Source organism: Mercenaria mercenaria, chromosome 13 (assembly GCF_021730395.1).
Source record: "Mercenaria mercenaria strain notata chromosome 13, MADL_Memer_1, whole genome shotgun sequence".
Lineage (NCBI taxonomy): Eukaryota > Metazoa > Mollusca > Bivalvia > Venerida > Veneridae > Mercenaria > Mercenaria mercenaria.
In genome coordinates this window covers 56,739,919-56,766,973 of record NC_069373.1, presented here as the reverse complement: position 1 = coordinate 56,766,973, position 27,055 = coordinate 56,739,919, and the positions used below count along the sequence as shown (strand labels likewise).

Sequence of the window (27,055 nt, the reverse complement as noted above, 5' to 3'; positions counted from 1 at the left end):
GCTAAAGGTATTTATAAACAATGAAAAGTGTATCACTCATCCAAAACTGATTGATATCCGATATAACCACCTCTAATTAAGGTAAACTATCTAAACGGCTCAAATCCGAAAATATTTGTGACAGACATATATCAAACAATTATTAATATTCCGTATATGCGATATAATGTACGATACAAGAAAACAAAACAAATGAGGAAAAGTAAAAACTGTAAATCCATGACTGCAAAGATGTGTATTAAACATGAGCGATAATGATATAAAAATAGTTGTAGACAAACATCGCACTGTAGAACAAATGTGTCTTACATTTCATAACTGGCTACATCCAACAAGAGGCCATGATAGCACTTTAAATCTCAAAATAATTTTCAGTGCATGTAAGTCATAAAACCAGAGCCGGTATTACTCCGCATGCATTTCCGCAACCCTGTGGTAGCTTTTCTTCTTTAAATAAAAAACTAAAAAATGGCTCAATATTTCATAAAAACTTCAGGTAGAGAAGGTTTAAAATTTGTCATAAGATTAAGTAAGCAACTTTATTACAAGGTTGAATGCATTACCCTTTTCATAATGCAATATTAACTTTGGCAACTCTTCGTGATATATTAAAATTGTGGAACTTATGAAATCTATCTTTGTGTTGGGTTCTCATATAAAGTTTAACAATTTTCGTACTAGAAAGAAAGTAATACAGTATTTAAAACACATAATTAAAACAAATGCATACATAACATGAATTTAAAAACAATGCAGAATATAGTTTTAAGCTAATTATGATGATAAAAATACATTGGTCAGCGGTAGCCGATTTATATACAGAGCCGTTGCTAAATGTATTTATAAACGGTCGAAAGTGTATCACTTGTCCAAACCGGATTGATATCCCATATAACCACCTCTAATACCGTGTTCAGACTACGTTTTTAATCCTACATTAACTTGGGTTTATTTTTTAAACTCGTTTGCGTCCACACTATATGTGGTGTAAAACGTGAATTTTGTAAAGGTCAAGTGGTTTCTGTAATGTAGCATTAAAACTACCTCGGGAGGTGGTTTTAATACTACATTAAAAAGTAATGCTACATTATTTTACAAATGTGAACGCAAATGTGGGTTATAACTGGTTTTACAATCCCAAATCCACATATCTTACCTTTTGGAGGAAGAATACCATGTGTTTCTCTTTTGTATCAAACAATCGATGCTGTGACTGGCAAAAGTAATTGGACTGTTGTTGAAACAAAAACATTAAATTGCGATATGGAGTCATGCTGACGCTCAAAATGGACAATAGATGGAATGAACAGAAATTCTTAGATGAACACAGAAGTTTAGATATTGATGACCCCTTCTTGTTTCTGTTAGCCTCAATTCTTTGTAACCTTTTTTGCTTATTGCAAGATATTTGTTAACTTCCAACGTTGCATGTATATATTTAAACCACATTTCTTTGCCTAGTGTGGACGCAAACTAGATTATATTTTGATGGGTTTTGAATGTCAAATACCAATTATAGCCAATTAGTGCCTAATAAAAATAAAACCGTTCTGCTAGTGTGAACACGGTATAATTGAGGTAAACTATCTAAACGGCTCAAATCCGAAAATATTTGAGACAGACATATATCAAACAATTATTAATATTCCGTATATGCGATATACTGTACGATACAAGAAAACAAAACAAATGAGGAAAAGTAAAAACTGTAAATCCATGACTGCAAAGATCGCACTGTAGAATAAATATGTCTTATATTTCATAACTGGCTACATCTAACAAGAGGCCATGATAGAAATTAACATCTCAAAATAATTTTCAGTGCATATGAGTTATAAAACCAGGCGCGGTATCACTCCCCAAGTATATCAATTACTCAAAGAAGTGTATCTTTAGTACAAGGCTCGCCACTTTAGCTTTTAAATTGTATTATACAGGCATTTCCGTACACTAAAAATCACTTACTTTTGTGTTGAGTTCATTTAATACAGGAATGTTAAATATATTGCGAATAAGGAAGCATGCCAAATTATTGATATTATGGTGATCAGCAATTTACACTGAACTATTGTCAATACCTCATATAAAGGAGGAAGAAAACAACAAACAAAATAAATTTGAAAAGCAAAAACGGAAAGAAAGAAGTCTGAATATTTGTCAAGTTTCACATATTTATATACAATTAAGTTTTGGATCATCTTGAACGATACCTTGAGAACATACACAATATAGATAACTTGTATTCAAATTATAGTAAACTTACAAAAATAAATGATATAAAAATGCACTCACATAGTTGTCTCAATATTTTACATGGTTTAAATGGTATATAATTTTGTTATAATGATGTTTTTTTTGTTTGTTTTTTTGTTTTTTTTTAATCTGATGTATATTACTTTTTACAGTCTTTTCAACATTCTTTAAATCATTTAAATAACAGAACATGTTTCTCTTAGATTTAATCTATATTTGATAACTAATGATGGTCAGCAAGGTAAATACAATTAAAATTTAAATATGTTTCATGCAGGTTTCTAATATTACTGAAACACTCGGTGCTCTCTTCCAAGTATTTTCATTCAATTCCATAGCATGTCCAACATCCGACGGACCATCTTTAATTAAGTTAATGTTCCCCTAATGACAATACATTTTCGTTCGTTTACGTATTTCCCATATGCAATTTCGGCATGTTTCGGCAAAATATCTTTCATACCATTTGGAGAATGAATGCCGAAATTGCATAATGCAAATACGTAACTGATTGTCATTACGGCTCCACTACCGTAATTAATATAGATAACATCTTTCGGATTTTTTAAATTTTTATATAAAAAAATGTAGAAGATCAGCTACCTATGTACATCATAACAACAAATGTGAACAATACATGATACAATGGCATATTGTCCAATCTTTGTACAATTTGTAAAATACGCATATAAAGAAATAAAACTCCATAAAGAAAGATCTAGCGTAACACTAGTATGTGACTGATGTACGATTAATTCAAGTTCTTCAAACCTTTACGTCGTTACAACTCTCTTTTGTCATTCGGTCTACAGGTTATTTGCACTCCCTATTAGAAAAAAAAAACAACATTTAGTTATTATCCTTTAAATATGTGCTGTAAATGATATAACTTTTGATCATCTTCATTAAGTTCAAGTGCTAACAAATGAAAGGAAAAATCTTACACAACAATTCTATTGAACAAAGTAGTCGACAGACATCATGCAATAGTGCAGTTGATTCTTGAGACATGTGTAAATAGAAAAAAAATGTCACAAATCCTGAGATACACACAAGAAAAAATTCCTGTGAGTATAGTCTGATTTCTTATCTAAATATATGACAGGAAACCTCCTTTCTACGGAATAACTGAGTCTTATCGTCATGACATATTGCACAATAATGGATGTTAATTTATCGTCACGACATACTGCACAATAAAGGATGTTAGTTAGAACTACGGAATAACTGAAGCTTATCGTCACGACATATAACACATGAAGAATGTTTATTAAAATTATAGAATAACCGAAGCTTATCGTCAAGACATACTGAACAATAAAATTGCTAGTTTATAAACTACAAAATATTAAGAGACTCATCGTTACGCCATACTGTACAGTGAAGGGTGTTACTTTAAACTACAGAATAACATAGGCAAATCGTTTCGATATATTGCAAAACAGAATTACCAAATTATACAGACTCAGTGTTACTATTTCCCCACTACAAATGTCAACAGTTTGAAATACCTATTCTAGCACATTCATAACACAATTGTTATATTCATTTGCTGCAAATATAATAGCTATTACCAGTGCCTTCTTTTTACTCAAACCATATTAAGTCATTTAATTCGACTGCAGATTTCGCCAACTAACTTTCGCCGGGCTAATTCGCGCATTCAATTTTAGAAATGAAACACTAGCAATTAAAAAACTAGGCGGTCTTATTTTGCGCATCGGTCCTAGCGAAATACGCGAAAATCCGTCCTCGCGAATAAATGATTTCACAGTATTTCAGCTTCAAATTTAACAGTTTTGTAATTACAATTCAATGTAATCAAATCTTTGCACTATTCAGTTATCGGAATTCCATATACATGTGATACTGACCACCTGATTAACATGACGTGAAACTCTTCTATCTTGCAGGTAATCATTTGTTTTGTAAACCAAAGTGAACGTTTTATGTCCTTCCAGTTTTTACATAATGTAAAGATTCATTTTGAAATTTTGATTAGACCATTGTTGTTGATTTTAAATATACAAATTATTCAGTCCAAGATGTAAAGTTTTATTTATCCCGTATAGTATATTTCGACTATCCATGGTCTATGTCGTTGCGATATAAAAATCTCTTTTAAAATCGTTTTTAAACTAACTATAATAATTGACTTTCTAACATAGTTCCAAAGTTAATAATAGGATTTTATAAAATGAGCAATATTTCAAACATTTGTAAAACTTTACACCGTAGGAATTTAGAATTAACGAAAAAAGTGCAGTTTATCATTTTCCTTAACATTAAGTGAGACTAATTTAAAGAAATATATAATCAAAATGACTATATTCTGTCAAGTACAACAGTTGCTGCAATATGGTTCAGATTATTACTACTAGTGTGCAAAAGTATTATCCTATGCATTGAGCAGTTTTGAAGTGGTGTTCCGGACACAAAATACAAAATACAGATTTGACATTTGAACTCACTTTGTGATATTGACCTTTGGCCTACTCGATATGTTCATGTACTCTGCACATGGGCTCATCGCCACCAATCTATTTGCCGTGTTTAACGTCAATACCATGAATGGTTATTATTAAATTATGCTCCGGACTGCCAGACGGACAGACAGAATGATGGCCAAACGCACAAACCATTACATCATACGTTCGTTTTACCATAACGGATGTATAAAAAGGTTATGGAAAATACTAAAATGTTATGCTCTGGACAAGAAGTATGACGGACATATTTTGATTGCACTGATCTTGACTTTTGTCCTACTCACCGCCACCCACCAGTATGCCAAGATTGAAGTCAATACCTTGAATGGTAATTAAGATTTGCTCCGCACACGAAATACGACGGACATATTAGACGCTTCAGCTCCATTTGTAACATTGACCTTTCACCTACCATCCGGTTAGTAAATTCGGCACATAATTGCATCGCCAACTCCATGTAAGCTAAGCTTTAAGTCAATACCTTAAATGGCAGTTCAGTTACGCTCCGGGCACGAAACATATTGGACAAAAGTTACATTTGAGCTCCATTTAAGTAATACCTTGACATTTGATTTGCCAACTTTGATCATGCATTCTGCTTCGTTATATTGTCTTTTTTATTACCTACCAGCACGCACCATCATACGTCAGATTTTTCTAATAGACAGTCAGTATTGTTTTAATCAATACCTGTATCTAGTTTTAACTTACAGATCAGAGAATGTAAAAACAAATTCAGGGAGTGAATCTTATTGAAATAGTGTAAGTTCTGATGTTATGTAATACCTGGAGGGAAATATCCCTTCGACTGTCATTTCCTCGAGTTTTCCTTCGTTTTCCTTTGTCTCAAATTCCTGTCCGCAAATTGTAACAGTTTTCTCCTGACATGTCCCATATGCAAATTCTTGGTTCTCTTCTGGATGCATTTGTCCATCGTCCTTGTCCGAGAAGAAGTCTGCTAGATTTCCATTATTATATAATGTTAAAAGTTAACATAATAGTTTAGCAGTTTTAACTGTATTATTTATCCCGTTTGTCATAAAGTACACTAGAAAGAAGTAAAAGCTGACTCATTATTGGATAAACGTATGTCACCGTACTTACACGGAATATCACTGTATAACGAACTTAATTTAGATATTATATTTTCTAGTTTATACCTTTCTTAATTCAGTTCCAGATGTGAATAATTTCTGTGAAAGTTAACAAGTAGAAACATACAAAAAATACAAAGTATTTATCTTAAAAATAAATAAGTATATTATATCGGATAATCCCTAGTTCTTCTAAGAAAAACTTTATGCAGCCACTGTAAAAATATTAAATTTTTGCCTGACGAAAGTGTCCAATCTATGTTGGAACTACAATAAGTTGAAAGACATTATTAAGATTCCGAAATAAATGTGTCTGTATAAAACTTGTAGCACTAGAGTATTACCCCTTGTTGAGAACGGGACACATAATTATTATGGGTTTTCACAACTCAAAATAGGTATAACAAGATACAGTTCTGCCAGATTAATTTTATTGGCCATAAAAAGTATACTTGGTGCAGGTATTTTTACTAAAAGTATTGCCATAGTCCCATATATGTACATGAAATCATGACATATACATTTTATATATTTTGGGAGTTTGTTCATTATTCTTATTCAGTTTTTGGAACTAGGAAATAATAAAAGTGAGGAACAACACGACAAACACTGAGTCAAGCTTAACTAGATTTAATAGACCGGTTTCGGTTATTTACCATAAACTTCATCAGGATAAAATATTAACAGAAATTCAGACATCAAGTATTCAAAATCAGGACGGCTTTTTTTGTGAAATGTTACTAAAATATTTTTATTTGCAAATCACATCTAGAAAACTTTATACTTCGACACATCGAGACATAATTACATAGAATTTTGACTGACATTATTTAAAATTTTCTTCGACATAACCTAAGTCGGAGTCTGTCGAATTTAGTTGAAACAGAGAGAAAATAATTAAATTAAAACGAAACTTTGAGATATCTTGAATTTTGGGAAAAGTGAGTGCGCGAGATTGAATTTCAACTGTATATAGTATGTAAACTAGTGGCCATTTATTTTTACAAATCTTATCAACTTGAACACGTTTCGCAGAGGATCACCAAAAAGAACATGTGTGTGTATATGTTTTATATTTTTAAGTTCTACCTCATACAAATACGAAAACTGGTGGTCATGTTTTTTTGACAAAAAAGGTTATCGAAAGAATATTCCTATGACTTCTTTTTACAAGTTGACCCCGAAGTTACTGACGAGAAGATTTTTAATTTCCTACATACACATATAGCAAAAATAACTACGCCCCATAGCGGCTGTTTTTGACGAATTAGAATTATTTGAATAATGCCAACAGACGGTCACCAAAAGAACATATCTGTGAAATTGTATTGAAATCAGACCAAGGATTCAGTGAAGATGTTGTTGGGATTTACTGTTTCTTTTTCTAACTCGGGCAGCTAGTTTTTGACAAATTGTAATAGTTAGAATAATAGTGGTAAAGATTCACCCAAGGAACATTAAATTTCATGTGAAATTATTTCAAAACCCGACAAGTAGGTATTGACAATGAGATTTTACTTTCTCACTGTATACTTATATGGATACGTGACCATTCCCTCTGACTGGCATGGTTTTGAAGAATCGGAATTACGTAATTTTGAAAAAAAGGAAAGATTTTAACACTTTTAGGAGAGAGTAATCCAAGGTTCCTTTGTTTGAAATTATTATGAAATCAGGCAAACAGTTTCTGACAAGGACAGTTTTACTGTTTCGTCTACGTACACATAGTGAGAGGTGACCATATAGATTTTGAAAAAATCGGAATAATTTGAACATTTCTTGTTAAGTGTTACCCAGGATAAAATGTGTGCAATTATTCTTACAACAAGACAGCAGTTTCTGAGAAGACGACTGTAAAATTTGCTACAATATACGTGCTGGAAAAAGTAATCACGCCCTCTGGCAACCCGTGATCTTTTTAATGAAAGCTGATAATTTAAAAAAATCTTGGTAGGTCGCTAAGGTCACCAAATAAGTATTAGTTTGAAAGTATTTTAAAATTGAACCAACACTTAATTACAAATATATTTTGAAGTTTATGTTAATATATCTAGGGAATAGTGACTTCTCTACCTGGCGGTCATGTTTTTCTTGTATCACAAGTAATTTTGAAGAATCTTTGTAGAACCAAATGAACAGTTCAGTTAAATTATTTTGAAATCGGATAAGTGGTTTAGGGGATGTTGCTTAAAGAAACATTTATTTTCTATTTCTAGCACTGGCAGTATCTATGTACAAACAAGCGGAACCGTTTCAACAAATTTTGAAGGGGACCACCCAAAACATGTCCTAAACAGCATCAACTTCCACCGTCCAGTTCAGAGGAGATGTCGTTCCAAGAAAATGGCTCACAGACGGATGCCGGCAGGTGAATGATAAAAATAGCTCACACTGAGAACACTGTGCATCTTGTGTTTGACCTATTGACTCCTTAAATGTTAGGGATCATCAGCTTTACAAGCACACTCATTCTATCAAATTCTTGGTCAAATGGTTCTCAAGTCATTGAGGAGAAACCGTTTTCAATATTCAGGTCCCTTCTGATTTTTACTTTTGACCTATAAACTCTCAAAACAATGGAACTCATCTACTTCATAAGCCAAATGATGCCGTCAAGTTTGAAGGTTTTTAGTCAAGTGATTCTAAAGTCATTGGGCAGAAACAGTTTTCAAGGTTCCGACTCCTTTGACCTTGACATTTGACTTAATCGACCACAAACATAATAGGGGTCATCAGCTTCATAGCCAAACATGCACTGACCTTCGACCAATTGACCCCAAACACTGTAGGGGTCATCTACATCTTAAGCCCTATCATTACCTAAAAATTATAGGGGTCATCTTCTTGCTAAGTACTATCATGCCATCAAGTTTAAAGGATTTTGCTCAAATTATTCTCAAGTTATTGGGCAGAAATCGTTTTCAGCTTTTGACCTACTGACTCCAAAAACTATAGTGATCATTTATGTTTTAAGTCCAATCATGCTATTAAGTTCTTGGTCAAGTGGTTCTCGGGTCATTAGGCGGCAACCGTTTTCAAATTTCTGCCCCTTTGACCATGAACTTTGACCTACTGATCCCAGAAACTGTAGAGGTCATATAGTTTACAAATCTAATTATGCTAGCATGAATGAAGGATCTGGGTCATGTGGTTCTCAAATTATTGGGCAGAAACCGTTCGCTCTACTGACAGACGGATTGACAGACCGACCGACTGACCGACATACCGACGCAACCAAGTGCAAAGCAATATAGCCTCACTTCTTCGAAGTAGGGCATAAGAAAATATTTCAATCTCGAATTCTGTTTTTCACATTTTACGTAAGAGAGAGAAAATAATGTATGTTCTTATTATAAAATGAGATAAAAATGATTCAACAAATTTTTTACTCATTTCTATTATTCATATTTATTTATGATTATAACATCAATGTTAATACGTAGAAAAAACAATTCCAATTTTCATACAATTAAGATAATCAAGAGAAATTTTATATCAATGATAGTGAAATACTTTGTCGGGTTTAACGTCACATCAACACAATTATAGGTCATGTGGCGACTTTCCAGCGGTTGGTAGTTGAGGAAGACCCCATTTGCCTCTCAGTGCATTATTTCATAACGGTCGTGCACCTGGGTATAACCACTGACCATCCGTCAGCCAGTCCGATAGCTTCCTCACATGAAAAATTCAACGCCCGAGCGAGGTTCGAACCCACATCGGTAAGGGTCAAGTGATTCCATTTCAGCGCGACTTCAACCACTCGGCCACGGATGTAATTACACGATCTTCACAACGTCAAAAATTAATGTGAAAAACATTTCGTTAGATTTCCCTGACAAGAAAGAAATGCGTGAACAAATTGAGAACAAAGAATTATTTTCAACTAAATAATCAATACATTGTTATAAACGACTTGAGTCTCAGACTTAAAAATAGTTTCAATCCAGTATATGTAGTTGTACATACAGATACTTCTTTAAAGTTTAGTGCACGCACAATTTTAACCAAACTGTTTCAGTCCAAAATAAGCAACAATTTACATTTAATTCGACTAATTCCATTAAGAATTATCTAACATTGCTATCATTATAGAATTGATGACTAATGACTAAAAAGGTTTGTTCAGAGTGTTTTAATCAATTAAATGTTGTTGTAACAAAGAAACTGCTTGGTAGTAATTTGCACGCCGACCTTTAAACTATTTTTTCTTGTCGAAATAGGTCAAACTTCACGTTTATTCAATCAAGAGTTATCTTACTTTGTTATGTCATTAGGTTAGAAACTTAGGTTAGGCTTGGAAACCTTGTGATAAGTTTCGATCCTATAAATGCAATTGTTAGTTAGATATGGTTTTGCACGCAAAACATCAACTAATATGTGGCACTGACGCCCACGCGAGAAGAATCGCTGTGACAGTCACTCTTTTTCGAATAGTCTAACTTATAAGGGTTTTCTGTTTGGTCATATGTATTGCATAAAACTGGAATACTATACAATAAATCAATGAGTAAATTATTTCATAATAGATACTTTTATCTCAATTGTATAATAATAATAATAAAATAATAATAATAATAATAATAAAATCTTTATTTAATGAAGGTAACATACAAAGTGTTCATAACATGAAAATAAAACGTAAACTTATTTTCAGTATGACCTTCAACAACAACAATACACATGTATACAAACATTTACGATTTCACAAAATCATATTTAAAAAAACTGTATCAATGATCAATGTATTAAATACGAGTAAAAGCTTCCCATTCATCCATCCGACAGACACTCGCATAATTATAAGAATATCAAAGAGAATAAACAAACAACAGCAAAAAAGTAATAATAATAATAATAATAATAATAATAATAATAAAATAACTGACATCATTATATGTAAAAACTGGAATAAACTATTTTTTTCAAGCACTGGACTGTAACATGAACAAATGTCGTTTGAAATTATTTTTGAATGTTTGTAATGTAGTAGATTCCTTAATTTCAGCGGGTATTTTATTCCAAATATTAACGCTGAAGTACGAGAACGAATCATTAAGATAATTTGTACGAGGTGTTATACGCAAAACAAGATATTTGTGGGCTTTTGATCGTAGATTATGCAATTTTTTTCAGTCATGTAGATAGGTACCATGTTATGCATAGATTTGTAAACCATCGCTGCTTAATTCTACTTAATAAAAAGACAGATGTGAGAAAGGTTGATGATATTCGCTAGCTATTTTCAGTCGCCGTATGCTGTCTTAGTTATTAAACATAATCTTTTGAGTGCTACTGTGTGAAGGTGAAATAACAATTATAAAGCTTCAAGCACTTTTTTTGTCAGGTGAGGAGGGGGGGGGGGGGGGGCTCCGTGGCTGAGTGGTTAAGGTCGCTGACTTCTATTCACTTGTCCCTCACCGATGTGAGTTCGAGCCTCACTCGAGGCGTTGAATTCTTCATGTGAGGAAGCCATCCGGCTGGCATGCGGAAGGTTGGTGGTTTTACCCAGGTGCCCGCTCGTGGTGAAATAATGCACGAAGGGGCACCTGCGGTCTTTCTCAACCATCAAAGCTGGAAAGTCGCCATATGACCTATAATTGTATAATTGTGTCGGCGTGATCTTTAACCCAACAAGAAATCAAGCGATTTTGAATCTTGTCTTTCGGTTCAGATTGTTCAAATACGTCAGGATTTATCAAACGGAAATTTTAAACCGAACACATTTTGAGATCAAAAGAAATACATTGGAACTCACATTTTAAATAAACATTTTTTTCCATAAGATAAATCTCTAGCAGAATTATTATTGGAAATGTTGTAATAATGTCATAAAGTTTGCTTTAATGAATTTGAACGCAATTAAGGGTCTAATCTCATACAAAGAAAAACTATTGTTCACGTCGTCTTAAACCGGGGTATAGATCACACATTTATCCACGCGACTGCCTTTGTTACTCGAGAGTTAGTGTACATTTTTTGTCATTGGTTTTGCCAGAACCTCGTTATGGTCGTCAGTGGTAAGTTTGAAAATCTAAAATTGTCTTTTTCTTTGACAATTTTCAGTTCTATATCTAATTTTTGCAACAATAGTGATATACTGAAGAACGAAGTATTCAGGCCTGGGAACTATATCACTAAAATAAATTTCTGATAATTTGTATTTTGATTTGAAGTATTACCTTGTCCCGGAGATACCCCTTCGAGAGTTTTTTCATCAATTGCCCCTTTGAACTTTTCAGCCTCTGGTTCAAGTGGCCCGTCGATTTTCGTACTTTCGAATTTTCCTGTGTCAATTTCCTCGGTCCATACTGCGTGTATATATCCGCCATCAATGCTCGTTGAGTGCTCAGCGATATTCCCATCATCTGTCAAAAAATAATAAATTATATAAGCTGTTTTCTCTACATTATTTATCTAGTTTGTCATTTAAAAGAATTGAAGATGATTAAAGCTATTTGCAGATATAAATATGAATACAAAATAACTGAGGGCAGCACTATTACTTTCTATGAAATTTCACAAGAACAAAAAATGTGTAAATAGTGTTCATTTTTTGGGTCTTTACCTAAGTTTATTTTATACTTTATTATATTTCATAGTTTTATACACACAGGGAAGGAAAGTACTCAATAACATGGCTGAAGAAAAAAAGTGTATATATCATGATAATTATGCCGGAACTACAAAAACAAGAGGGTGATGATGACCCTGGATCGCTCACCTGAGTAATATGAGCTACATGTTTCAAATGCCAAACTAATGCTAAAATATTAAGAAAGTAGATCAGTAGGTCACATTTATAGTAACAGAAAGCCAGTTTTAAGATTAGTGTGCAAAACTGAACATGTCATTCAAATTTCAAGACTGTATTTTAAAAATCAAGAAAGTAGCTCAGTAGGTCTAGGTCACAGTTAGGTGAGCCATAATTACTTGGGATCATCAGGTAGTTATAATTAAAGAGTCTAGCAAATATGATCAGATAATTTTTGAAGTATTTTTTCTATATAACTCATATAACAAGTGATCTGCTGGGCGGGGCCTCTCTTCACCCCAGAGGCATTTTTTGAATAATCTTGTTAGAGATCTACAAGGCAATGCTACATACAAAATATCAAAGGCCTAGGCCTCGAACTTTCAGACAAGAAGATCTTTAAAGATTTTTTCCTATATAGGTATATATAAAACTTGGGACCCCCTCGGGCAGGGCCTCTTTTCAGCCCTGGGGCAAAGTTTGAACAATTTCGGTAGACAACCACTAGGCAATGCAAAGTACCAAATATAAAAGGCCTAGGTCTAGCAGTTTCAGGCAAGAAGATTTTTAAAGCTTTTTCCAATATATGTCTATGTAAAACTTGGGCCCGAGGTAGGGCCTCTTTTCTCAACAGGGGCATAATTTGAATAATTTTCATACAGGACTATTAGATAATATCACATGTCAAATATCAAGGCTATATACTTTGCAGTTTTGGACAAGAAAACATTTAAAGTTTTTCATTTTTGTTGCAATAGCAACCACAGTCCTGTGTGAAATTCAAATCTTTGAACAGTTTTGAAAGGGGGCCATCCAAGAATTATTTCTCTGAAGTTTGGTGTTTATCTGCCCAGTAGTTTTCAAGAAGACTATTTTTTAGAAAATGTTGACGGACGGACGACGGACTACGCACGACGGACTTTGAGCGGTCACAAAAGCTCACCATGAGCATTTGGCTAAGGTGAGCTAAAACATAATTTTTATACTTCGTATATATGTGTTTGTATATAGCTTGTAACAATTGAACACTATTATCGCATGTTGGACAAAATTTTGACGATGCACGAGACGGTAAATCAAACATTTATGGTATGCACATTTTAACCATGGAAGCTTCATGTATTACTAAATAACGGTGCGGACTTTTTATCGTTGCACTTGGTAATAATAATAAATTATGTTAAAACTCAATAAATAAAATTTCTGTTTTGAGTTATTATCGATAGAAGTAATGTGTTCTAAGAATTAGAATAGCTTAACCAGAACCATATCATAGTCAAGGGAATTCGACCTTGAACTATGCTATTTAGGCTTTTAGGCAATTATAACAAGTGAATGAAGTATTGCCATGCAATACAAGGTCCCCTACTGGAAGGCACCTAATTTTCTCTACTGAAGTATAACATAATGAACTGATATCTGTCAATGATGTATAAACAATATTGTACTATATATACAATACGTTATAACAACACACTTGGATTAAAATGTGCATATATTTTTCATATTGAATTGTTTTGACCGATTATAAAAAAGTTATCATATAAGTTATTTATAGTACCAACAAAGGGAAATTAATCTTAAAAAAAAAAATCTATATAATATCAGTCCACGAGAAACTCTTAACCAGGTAGAGATAGGTCAAAATACACCTAAAAATTGGATGTAACATGCATGTTGTACCACAGAAAAGTGGTCTCGATTTTTCTCTACGGCCAGTAATAAAAAAGTTACAATAAAATCTATTTATAGTAAAACAAAGGGACGCATTTCTAAAAACAAGGGTGCCTCATGGTGATGAACATTTGGTCCAAGTTACATCAAAATCCCTTAATGCATGAAGAAGAAATGCTCCGGACAAAGTCATTCTTGTATTTGTTTTTGTAATTTATATTTTATTTCCAGAGGAACTCCTTTTACATGTTCACATAATATAGCATGAATCTTTCAGTAAATCGATAGCATAATATGTTGAATTACAAGCAGATGACTGCACATAATACATAGTGACAAAGTCAGTGAATAACAACAACAACAGTCGTGAATATTCTATTGCCAGCAAAGATATCATCTAATATTATAGATATTCCTACTTACAGACAGAACAAGATAACTGAAGGGAGATAAAAGCTGTTATTTATGATACATATTTTCTGACTAAGTTGTTTGTAGGGCTGTATTAAAAAGCTAAAAAATTATAAAACAAAGTTTGTTATTTTTATTCTTTAAAATTTTAAATTATCTTTACAGTAATATTTCTTATTCTTAATAACAATTTACTCATGTCTTTTCTAATTTACCTAATCCATTCTAAGACTATGTATTAAGAAAACATATTTTGCCAGTGGTCAGGTTATAAAGTACAGTGAATATCAGTATCTTCAGTTTGTTTAAGACAATAGAAATATTCACCGAGTTTAAGAGAGAAAAAAAAAGACCGCAAAAGGTAACAGAATCTGGTTTGTAAGACAAGGTTGTTAGTTGACACTGTAATATCTTGAACACAATGCAATAGGAGTACTCCAGGAAAAACAACAACAACAACAACAACAAAAAATAGAAAGGAAAAGAAAATAGAAAGGCAAGGGGGTTTAGCGCGTGAGTCTTCTATCTGTGTGACGGGTGTTTATTTGGAGGGAGTGGGCAACCTATTTTTAAACTGGTACAAATAATATAGAAGCGCTTTAACTTTCAATCTTTTGATATAAGCGCATAAAAGGTAGAAAGAAGGAGCATTTATATAAATCTGGTATAACAGTAACCACAATAATATATTTTCAAATAATTTCTAATCTATCAACGGGAGAAAATGTCTCCATTGACTTTCGAAATTTTGTAACTTAAAAGTTTTAACTGCATTGTATTTATTTACTTTAAATAAGTATTTAATACATTTTTTCAGTCCTTTCAGGTTTGGCAAAGCATTTTTCATTTTACATGAATAAATATATGATTTACATGAGATAAGGACAAGGTTAAGTACATCTGGAAACAGTCTGTTACCAAATAAAATATCAGTATTTGTCCAGTTTGCACCTAATGTAATTGATGAACACTTACTTTGAATCCAATTTCTAATATTTAACCAGATTGTGGTTATAAATGGACATTCGTAAAACAGATGTAAAATAGTTTCTGAAGCTCTTTGACAAAAGGAGCATTGGTTACCATGTACAATACCCATTTTGAAACAAAGATGATTAGTTCCTAAGATTCTGAGATTGATTCTGTACTGTAACCACTGTAGTTTTGGATCTGTTGTAACTTTAAAAGGTAGACTATACATCTTTTGCCAATCAAAGTTAACCATATTTATCTCATTTATCCATTTTTGCTGAGATATCGGTTTGTGTTTTGTTACCACGAGTGAGTTGTACATAAACCTACATCCCTGTTTTTGTTTAAGAATAACTTTAGACAAAAGAGGTTGTAATGGAAAGTTTTCCTTCTTCGCCTTATGTGAAACATGCAAGGTTTGTAAGTAAGCTCGGATTGCCAATACAATATTATTATATAACAAGAAATTGTTTCCTTCTATTTCATATATTTCTTGAAACAAATCAAATGATAGCAGATTTCCGTCTTTGCCCATAAAGTCATTTACTAAAAAGACACCTTTACAAATAAAATTTCTAAAACAGAAAGGCTTTCTGCCTATATGAAATTTATGACTATTAAAAATGGGTTCTGAAAGAAAATCTTCCCAATTTGCTGGGGTCTTTACAAAAAGTAACTGGTGTATTCCTGAGAAAACATCTTTCCAAAATGGATTTTTAACTTCTGAAAATTTCTTTTGTAAAAAGTGTGTGCCATATTTTTCAATAGAATGAATCCATGGATACATGCTACTAACTAAATCATAATAAGAGGAGTTACTGGTCAAATACCTTCTAAACCATGAACATTTCATGGCCATTATGAACTTTTCATCAACAAATACTCTTAAGCCTCCCCCTTTAAAGTCTTGTTTTACTGTATCTCGTTTTACCTTATCTGTGTTATTATTCCACAAAAAGTTAAAGAACATATTTTCTATTTCTTTTATTATATCACGTGAGGGGTAGGAAGACTAGAAAAAAGATGATTAATTTTTGGTAGTGCTAATGTTTTCAAAACTACATTTTTTCCAATAGGAGTTAAAATCCTTTTAGACCAAATTGTCAATAGAGTTTTAATTTCTTCAATTTTTGGGCCAAAATTCAATTGTACAATCTCTTCTAAGTCTGTTGTAAAATTTACTCCCAACAACTTAAAGGTACTTTCCCACTGCAACAATAAATCTGGACAAATACAGTTATTACTGTTCCTTAAAGCACCAATCCAGACTGCTTTAGTTTTATCTACATTTACATGGAGACCTGAAATTTCTGCATAGAACTTTAACATGTTTACAGTATTTCTCAGTGACTTTGCCGAAATATCTAACAAAACTGTAGTGTCATCAGCATATTGTGACAGTAAAAATACCTGATCAAATATTTTAATTCCTTTTATGTTCTTATTTTGTTTTATTAAAATAGAAAGTATTTCAGCACAGAGAATGAATTGATAAGGAGACAGAGGATCTCCTTGGCGACAGCCACGATGTACATAGAACCATTCAGATAGATGACCATTTACAGTTACACAAGACTGGGTATTTTTGTAAAAAACCGGAATCCATTTTAGAAAATCACCACCGAAATTGAAAAACCTTAGTACATTATACATAAATTTCCATGATACAGAATCAAACGCTGTTGCAAAATCAACCAAGAGTAGCATCCCTGGGATATTTTGTTCTTGTGTACAGCTCATTACATCATAGATTAGTCTAATGTTATCGCCAATAAATCTCCCTTTCAAAAAGCCACTTTGGTTTTCACTTATCACTGTATCTAGAACCTTTTTCATTCTATTTGCTACACTAGCAGATGCAATTTTGTATCTAACATTTAACAGTGAAACAGGTCTCCAGTTTTTCAACAATAATTTATCTTTATCACCTTTTGGAATGCATGTAATTACTCCTTGCTTTTGTGTTATTGATAATTCTCCATTTTCAAAAGAGTAGTTCATTGACCTTACTAAAAATATACTTATATCAATCCAAAAGACTTTATAGAATGCCGCTGTGAAACCAGAAAGTCCAGGGGATGAGTTATTAGACATGTTCTTCAAGCTATAAAGCATTTCCTCTTGTGTCAAGTGACCCTCAAGTTGATTTTGTTCTCCTTCAGACAATCTTTTTACTTGGTAATTACTTAACAGTTTGTTTAGGTATATATCTCTTGTATTTTTTAAACTGTATAGGTTTTTGTAATGGTTCCTAGTCTCTAATAAGATATCATTTTGATCCTGTAAGAATGCGCCTGAACTAGAATACAGGGAATTCATATGTTTTGATACAAAATTTCTATTTTCAAGATTACAAAAATAATTTGAAGGCTTTTCACCTTCTAAAATCCACTTTGCTCTTGAACGAATGAGTGATCCTTCTAATTTTCTTTTTCTTAATTCTTGTAATTCTTTTTTCTTTTCCTCCAATAAAGTCTCATCTGAATCTGACAAAATCTGCATATTTTCAATTTCTGTAATTAACCTTTTTCCCGGGTTTCTGCTTGTTTTTTTTTATGACTACTATAAGCTATGGTCTTACCTCGAATTTCCATAAGAAGTGTTTCAAAGAATAAATTATCGTTTATTGTGAATTGAATATCATAGTCTGAAATGTTCTCCAAAGGTTCGTTATTTAATTGGTATTCACTAGCATACTGTAACCTAACTTGTTTGATAAGATGTTTAATTTCTGTAACATATTCCAAATCTTTGAGTAAAGAGTTGCAAAACTTCCAATAAGATTTACCTTTAACAAATTTGTTCAATTCAACTGACATACTAATCAAAGAGTGGTCTGTCCTGTATCCTGGATAAATATTTGTATCTACTATATCAACTAAAAGATTATTACTTACTAGAAAGAAATCCAACCTTGCCTTCTTAACAGGATTTTTTTAAACCACGTGAACTGCTGTAATTCTACATGCTGATCTCTCCAACAGTCAACTAAATCACACTCATATAGCATCTCTAAAACCTTAAGTCTTGCCTGGGGATTGTTAACATGTAAATAATTAAAACAGTCTTTTCTGGATTTAAAACCAGATTAAAATCTCCCCCAATTATACAACTATGTTGAATTTGAGATACTTTCTGTTTAAGCTGATTATAAAACTCTGGGTCATCCTTATTAGGACAATAAATACAAAAACTTGAAAAGTCTAAATCGTTTATTTTACAATGTAACTCTATTAAGTTTCCCGAGTTGTCTTTTTCTAATGACACAAATTTGTAATCAAAGTTGTTATTCACTAGAATACCAACCCCACTAGATTGACTGTTATAATTACTGAAATAGCATTCAAAGCCCCACTGACTTCTTATAAGCTTTGTTTCTTTATCCGTGAAATGACATTCTTGTATTTGACCCTTGACCTCTAAATATAACATTGACCTTAGACCTAGGGACCTGGTTCTTGTCCATGACAATCCGTCTTATGTTGGTGAACATTTGTGCCAAGTTACATCAAAATCCCTCCATGCATGAAGAAGAAATGCTCCAGACAAAGTCATTCTTGTGTCTGACCTTTGGTCTCTAAGTGTGACCTTGACATTAGACCATGGGCCTGGGTTTTGCGCACGATATGTTGTCTCATACAGGGAAATATTTGTGCCAACTGATATCTAAATCCTGTGTTTCATGACAAAGTTATAGACTGGACAGGAAAAAATCCTATTGACCTTTGATCTCAAAGTGTGACCTTGACCTTTAAGCTAGGGTACTGGGTGTTGCGCGTGACACGTCATCTCATCATGGGGAACATTTATGCCAAGTTATATTGTAATCCCTTAATGGATGACAGAGTTCTGAATCGGACAGGAAAAAAACCTTATTGACCTTTGACCTCCAACTGTGACATTGACCTTTGAGCTAAGGGCCCGGAATTTGCACATGACACGTTGTCTCATCATGGGTAACACTTGTACCAAGTAATATTAAAATTCCTTAATGAATGTCAGAGTTATGGACCGGACACGAAACAGACCCTGTTCATGCTAATTAAAGTATGTTAACATTTGACTGGTAAGTGTGACTTTCACCTTTGAGCTAGGGGTCTGAAAGTTGTGCATGACACATCGTCTTATTATGAGGTACATTTGTGCCAAGTAATATTAAAATCCCTTCATGGATGGGAGAGTTATGGACCGGACAGGATAAAAGCCCTGTTGACATTTGACTTCAAACTGTGACCTTGACCTTCAAACTAGGGGTCCAGGTTTTGCGCATGACACGTCGTCTCATCATGGGGAACATTTGTGCCAAGAAATATGAAAATCCCTTCATGGATGGGAGAGTTATGGACCGGACAGGAAAAAAGCCCTGTTGACCTTTGACCTTCAATTGTGACCTTGACCTTTGAGCTAGGGGTCCAGGTTTTGCGCAAGACACATTGTCTCTTCATGAGGAACATTTGTGCCAAGTAATATTAAAATCCCTTCATGGATGACAGAGTTATGGACCGGACACGAAATAACGGACGGACGGACGGAATGACGGAAAAGCGCATTCCTATAGTCCCCGAAACTGGTGTTCAACCAGTAGGAGACTAATTATCCTATAATGGTCTAAAAATATATTCCCGGGATTTTGACATATTATCTAGGATATGAATGAAAGATTGACGGATTAAACTACGATTTCTAAGATACCACACTGAGATATAAGTGCACGACATTATATGCGTAGTAATTTTGTTTGTTACATTCCTCCAATAACGAATGAAAACAAAACAAAGTTAAAGAAAACAAAAACAATGTTATATGTTCCAAAAAGCAAGCGTAAACCTAACATATAAATATATGCATGTACTACATATGCTAGCTCAAAAGCCTCAAAAGCAAAAGAGCTCGTTATAATTCTATATATAGCTTTACTAGCTTTCATGTTTCTTCCAGTTATATTAGTGATGAAAAATCTATAAAATATATTACCATCTTGAAAAATTTTAGGGGTTTCGCAATAATGTATTGGTCGTAGTCTTCGATGGGCATATTTCTTTGGAATAGTTATAAAAATTTGAAATTCGTGTGGTGTGAATGCGTGTGTGTTTGACTTTGGCTTCTTTTAACACATTTTTTTTCAGTCATAACAAACACGGTGTTTACTTGCAGCAGTGATCACATTGCTCAACGTTATAGTGTTGCCTCTGAATATCACGTCATGTTACCCCACCTGAATGGACAGGCCTAGCACCATCCACTTAATGTTAAGCACCAAGCATGGAAGCATGAACAACTTGTGTATGACGAGGGCAGGGAGCTACCAAAGATCTCCCGCACTCAAAGCGGACGCTTCAGTGTGGCTGTGCAATACAGATGGAGATTGAATAAATTAGTATACATCAAAGTTTATTTTCTCATCTCAGTCATAGCTGTTCATTGTAAATCTGAAAATTCTTGCTATTTGCAGAAGACATTGATTCTTCTTGTGTTTCTTTTCTGTTTTGCGTTCTGTGTGCAGGATCTATGTTTCCGCCGTCCAGGTCACTCTCAAGCTCGTTGACTACATCTTGAGTTCCCATATCATCTGACTGAATGTTTTTCTCCATTTGATTTTCAAAGTCGTCGTTTACAGGTATGTCGTTTTTGATTTCTGATTGATCTTCTGCATTGTCAATTTTTCTATAGGGATGTGGATCTATATACTCATCTGCTCTCGTATATGGTTCTTCTTCAATCAGCTCAAGATATGTATTGACTACATCGGCGTCTCTAATATAATCATATTCGCCTGAAGTGTTTCGTGCGTACGCATATGATACTGTCGAAGTAGTTCTATACCATGCCATGAAAATACAATATGTTAAACTGTATATTAACACTAAAGACAAATCACAAATACGTACTAGAAAACTGCCTCAAAATTCAGTGTGAACAAAGCTTTAAAAACACTAAAGAATGATAGAAAAGTTGGAAGGAGGTACAATGCAATCCATTCTCTTTTCTTTAAAAACTAGTTAAAGCTATCTTATCAAAAAGTACGCATCTCAGGAAGCTAGACGCTTAATTCCTCGTGTGATCTAAAGTCTATCCGGGCCTAGATACATTGTTATTATATACTCAGCGTCACTGAAAAGTTACCACCCTAATGGCCCTTATATTTTAAAAAACGCATTGGACTGTGTTAAAAGCGTAACACGACTACATTTTGACGCAACTGAGACGTCACTGGTGTAAAGATTTGTCACATTTGATTAACTCCATTTGAGGCACGGGCTGCACGTGCAAAATGACTTTTTCCAGCAATGTCGACATGTACAAAAATTCTATCGCAAATAATTCATCGCACTTGAAAGTTAGTCGACAGACTAAAAGGAATACGTTAAAAAATCCAGAATATCTTTGCTAAGAATGCCACGTTTAAGGCACGATCAACGCCATCAGGCCATTGCCATGGTTGACGCCGAACTTTCATGTCGTGGAATTGCACGACGTATGTGCTGTTCTCACCTGACAGTCATGAAATGGGTTAGGAGACATGATCAGACAGGGTCTATGAGTAATAGACCGCACACAGACCATGAAAAAGTGACGTCGATATTGTATAAAAAAGTAAAGAGGTATTAATATTAAGTGGTAACTTTTCAATGACGCCCAATATATTTCATTGTCGTTGCAAATCAAGGAGGTAATGCATCTGTATATTATAAATTAGCTTAAACCAGTGCTAGGGGCTTGAAGGTTGTTTCATAGCTGTATCCTCCTACCAACCGAGACTGCATTTTTTTGGCTTGTAGTGTTATAAAAATACATCTACAGGGTCTTCTATATTTTATTAATCATACATTTTTCCTCAGTATTTCTGATATTACCTGTAATTCAGTATGTTCAAATTTCACTGTGACGTCAAAGTAACTGCTTAGAACTGATGTTAATAATTTACTAAAACCCATATATTTTGACTAGGAATCCTTTCTAGGAATCAATGCAAGTGTCAAATTGATCTATCCTAATTAAGATGTCAAATATTTTTCTAAATAAAACGCGAATCCATTAAGTTCTGGAAGAACTATTAGAGGGTTTGAGATTTCAACCTTCGCCTTCCCCTTCAACGTCTCTCATATATATTTGGGGTAAACCGTCACCGATATGCGTGTATTTTATTTACATCAGACGTTGCTACTAAAGTTTTCCATGTACTATCAAGTAAGCCTAAGACTTCTCTCTATTATTATGTGAAATAAAAAGGTTAATTTAAGGATTTCTGCTTATTAAGTTATTCGATTATCCATATGTTTAATTAGACTAAATTTAATGCGAAACACTATCAACAAGTATGAGAATAATGAAGTTTTGTATGGCTAATGATTTTAACTAAATACATTGAACTGAACCTGGAAGTATGAAGTTCTCAACTGATTTTGAGAAACTTTGAGATTTTGTTCAAACTTTAACTTCTACGGCATATTTGTATCCCCAGGCGGTATCGATAATACCAGATGGGCCTTTTCGTCGTATGAAGGGAAGTTTTGAACGTCCGGAGATATGATATCACGAAAGTCAAAACTTCAGTCTTTTTGCATCTACTCTGTACACATACTCTGTATCAAAGACTGAAATCTGGATTGAAGCACATGACATGACAGTCATTTTACTTGAAAAATGAGTAATAACGCGCGATTATCATTTGGTGGAACATTTTATTTTCACTTCCAAATAAAATCAATCCGTTTCTGTCTGACACTTAATACGACAATTGCGTTTTAATTATAAACATAAAATGGAACTAGTAAGACGGAAAATTCTTCTAAAGTATCAGACAATTTTAGATCTATAATATCATGATGCGAGAAGTTTCCTGTTAGCCGTATGAGATAACTCCATTCTTTACATGTACGGACCCAGAGCCTGGCAAAGGGGCATTATGGGTCAATTCCCCCCTTTTTGATTCTTACATTTTACAAAGAAAATCGGTCTTTAAACTCGGTGTGACCCCCCTCCCCCCATCCCTAAAATGGTTGACCCACTCTTTAAAGTTGGAGTCCCTCTAACCAAAATTCCTTGATCTGTACATGCTTTACTTATAAAAAAAGTTTTCAAACAAATACGTGTATATGCCCTTATTATTTTGTGCGACAATTTTCGTCGCCACCTAACATTCATTTTTTGACTGTTTCGCTAGACAATTGGTGACTTCGCACGACTATATTGTGCTGTCTGAGAGTTTGGCATTATACAGAGTCGTACAGAGTGTCATGATGCCAAAATGTATGATATCACGAGGGTATCTTACATTTGTGTCAAATCGCTTCTTAAATATATTCATACATTGTGTATATTGGCTCATGTTATCAACGCGTCTTTTATGGAATTCGATGTACAAAGTACCAATTCAAAGTGAAAGTAACCTTTAAGAAAAACTATGAAATACTAGTCAACAGCATGATGAATGAATCTGTCCTTTATATTTTATGGTCATGCTTTTTGTGTTCAACGTATATCGAGAAATGCATTTGTAATAGTTGGTGTCTCATTTTTTTGTTTAAAAAATATTAACTGTATTATCTTTCAAGAACACCATCAACAATAGAATACGTTGATATGATTATCAATTTTATTTCCTCTCATGTATGATTTACAATCGTGCATTGTATACTGACATCGTTTCATATAAAACCTAAATGTTCGGAGCAATACCAACGAGGTTTTACATTGTTCACATTGTTTCGCTCTTTTTTTATCGTAATCGAACCAATATCCATGCGATGATTATATTAATTGAAATGTTTTTATTTAATTTTCAGTTTTAAAACCTCTTGTAAAAGTCCTGCCTTTTCGGACAATTGATATCAAAATGCAAGAAAAAAAAAAACGATCATAATTAGGGATAAATTGAATGGGCGGATTAAAAGAAGTAAGGTTCATTCTAAAGTTTGAAATCTCAAGGAATTTTAATCGAACTTCAACTTTATACGTTAACTTCGCAAGAGACGTTGAAGGGGAAGGCGAAGGTTGAAATCTCAAACTCTCTATTATCTGTTTATTACTGACGTCGAAGCAAACTAGACTGATTTAGCATGTACATTTTCTCTTAAAGACATAAATTCTGGATTCCCTTCTTATGTCCTTATTTTGATATTTACATTCAATCTAAAACGGGAACTAGTTCACAGTTTTGCATAACGTCAAAAAAGTTTGGTGGTTCATTGATAACCATTAAAATCTATAGTTAGTATCGAATGACTATAAAAGTTTTTAGGTATTGTATTAGATAATGTGATTACAAGTAAGTAAGTAAGTGAGCGAGTAAGTAAGTAGTAAGTAAGTAAATAATTAATCACTGATATGTTTACTTTATTTAGATAATGTAAAAATTTAAACCTAGCAGCTCTTCTCTCGTCCAATTCTACAGTCTGAAATTCCCTGACCTCCACATTGTTACGTGTCTGATTACGCATAGCTCTGTACTTCCGATAAACATGAAGACTACATATTCCTACAAGAAGAAACATATGCAATAAGGTATAAATAATTTTGAATTAAATCACAATAGTATTATCAATATTGTCAGAAGTAAATCGTGCTATCAGTCTTGGTAAAAAGTAGTTGTTTTTAACAATTTCAGCTGATTTGTAGACTTCTTATGTGTAGCTCAGGTCTCTCTACCTTCACTGTGACGTAACCCGATCTTCAGGATAAACATAGTAATTCTAAGTATGCCTGATATTATAGTGGTATTTTCCCGAACCTATTATCTATCAGTATATATACAGTATATTTTGAGTATTTTATTTCCAAAGAATGACTTACGCTTGAAAAGCTTCAAACAAAATGTAAATAAAAGAGAAAAAAGTTAAAATGCAAGTTTTGTAAGATATGAATGACATCCATGGTCGAAAAAATTGCAACATTTTGCCATATAATGATTTGCAATGCACCTACCCGCCCGCATCCCCTCTCTTTCTCCATGCCCCTCTACGATACGCTCAAATAAAATATTCCCGAATCATCCTTACTACGCGAATTACGACGACTTCTTGACCCAATGATATGTTTGAAGTATGTTTTCTATTCTAAGTTTTCTCGGTAATTAAACAAACTCAATACGTTGTATACCGTAACAGAAGGGCAGATGCAGGTCGGTCGGTCGGTCCGTAGACCAATCGGTTTCCGGATGAGAACTCAAGAACGCTTATATAGGCTTAGGATCATGGAAGTACATTAGGGAGGTTGGTCAGATGACTCCGATTAATTTTGAGGTTAGTAGGTCAAAGGTCAATGTCACAGTGACCCGGAACAGTGAAACCGTTTCCGGATGTGACTCAAAAACGATTGGACCTAGGATCATGAAAGTTAATAGAGTGGTTGATTATGACCAGCAATGGCCCCTATTGATTTTGAGGTCAGTAGATCAAATGTCAAGGTCACAGTGACCCGGAACAGTTAAACAGTTTCCGGATGATTACTCAAGAATGCTTTGGCCTAAGATCATGAAAGTTGATAGGGAGGTTGGTCATGACCAGCAGATAACCTCTATTGATATTGAGGTTAGTAGGTTAAAGGTCACAGTGACCCGGAACATTTAAACTGTTTCCGGATAATAACTTAAGAAAGCTTGGGCCCAGAATTATGAAAGTTGATAGATAGATTGATTGATCATGACCAGCAAATGACCCCTATTGATTCCGAGGTCAGTAGGTCAAAGGTCAAGGTCACAGTGACCTGGAACAGTTAAACCGTTTCTGGACGATAACTTAAGAACGCTTCGGCCTACGATCACGAAATATTATAGGGAGGTTGATCATGACCACCAGATGACCCCTATTGATTTTGAGGTCAGTAGGTCAAAGGTCAAGGTCAAAGTGACCTGGAACATTTGAAGTATTTTCGGACGATAACTTGAGAACGCTTGGACTTTTTATCACAAAACTTAATAGGGAGGTTAATCATGACAAGCAGAGGCCCTCGATTAATTTTGAGGTCATTACGTCAAAGGTCACAGTGACCTAGAACAGTAAAATCTTTTTTGCAAAATAACTAGAGAATGCTTTAGTCTAAGATCACATTTTAATACGGAGGTCACTAATGACTGGGGAATGACCCATGATTATTGATTTGAGGTCAGTTCGTCAAATGTCCAGTGCACTGTGACCAAATACTTTCTGTTCTTGTGCAGTTACTGATTGCGTGTTCTATGAGCTCTTGTTCTAAATGAATAGCGACCAATTATAGCCAAAGTCACAAGCACCCTTTAAATTCAATTTAATGAAACCACATTTACAACGTATACACGTCGTTGAAATCTTAGACATAAAATTACATTAGAACCTAAAATTTTAAATTATGAAAATTATTTTGAAAAGTAAATGTGACTGTTGATACATATCATTCAAGACCGAGTATAACAATGAAATCTTGTGATGATA

At 33.7% G+C, this 27,055-nt stretch overlaps 1 protein-coding gene across 2 annotated transcripts; it reads right to left on the bottom strand.

The window, feature by feature from the left end:
• Nucleotides 1–23: 23 nt before the first annotated feature.
• LOC123530306 (uncharacterized) lies at nucleotides 24–26,005 on the bottom strand. 2 transcript variants are annotated; one of them, XM_045311077.2, is made up of 5 exons: nucleotides 25,011–26,005; nucleotides 21,091–21,464; nucleotides 12,019–12,204; nucleotides 5,529–5,700; nucleotides 24–3,079 (listed from the first exon to the last, which is right to left on the bottom strand). In XM_045311077.2, exons 1-5 carry the CDS (start codon nucleotides 25,139–25,141, stop codon nucleotides 3,067–3,069), a joined length of 876 nt encoding a protein of 291 aa, XP_045167012.2. In that variant the 5' UTR covers nucleotides 25,142–26,005; the 3' UTR covers nucleotides 24–3,066. The 2 variants fall into 2 exon arrangements, with proteins under 2 accessions (XP_045167012.2, XP_053377885.1); XM_053521910.1 differs by having other exon boundaries at nucleotides 5,529–5,697.
• Nucleotides 26,006–27,055: the final 1,050 nt, after the last annotated feature.

Excerpts from the sequence above, each read along its gene's own strand:
- LOC123530306 (XM_045311077.2), bottom strand. The coding sequence starts at position 25,141 with ATGTTTCTTCTTGTAGGAATATGTAGTCTTCATGTTTATCGGAAGTAC. Across the intron at positions 21,465-25,010 it reads GACGAGAGAAGAGCTGCTAG|AACTACTTCGACAGTATCAT; the intron begins GTTTAAATTTTT and ends GGCATGGTATAG. Across the intron at positions 5,701-12,018 it reads AGGGGTATCTCCGGGACAAG|CAGACTTCTTCTCGGACAAG; the intron begins GTAATACTTCAA and ends ATGGAAATCTAG.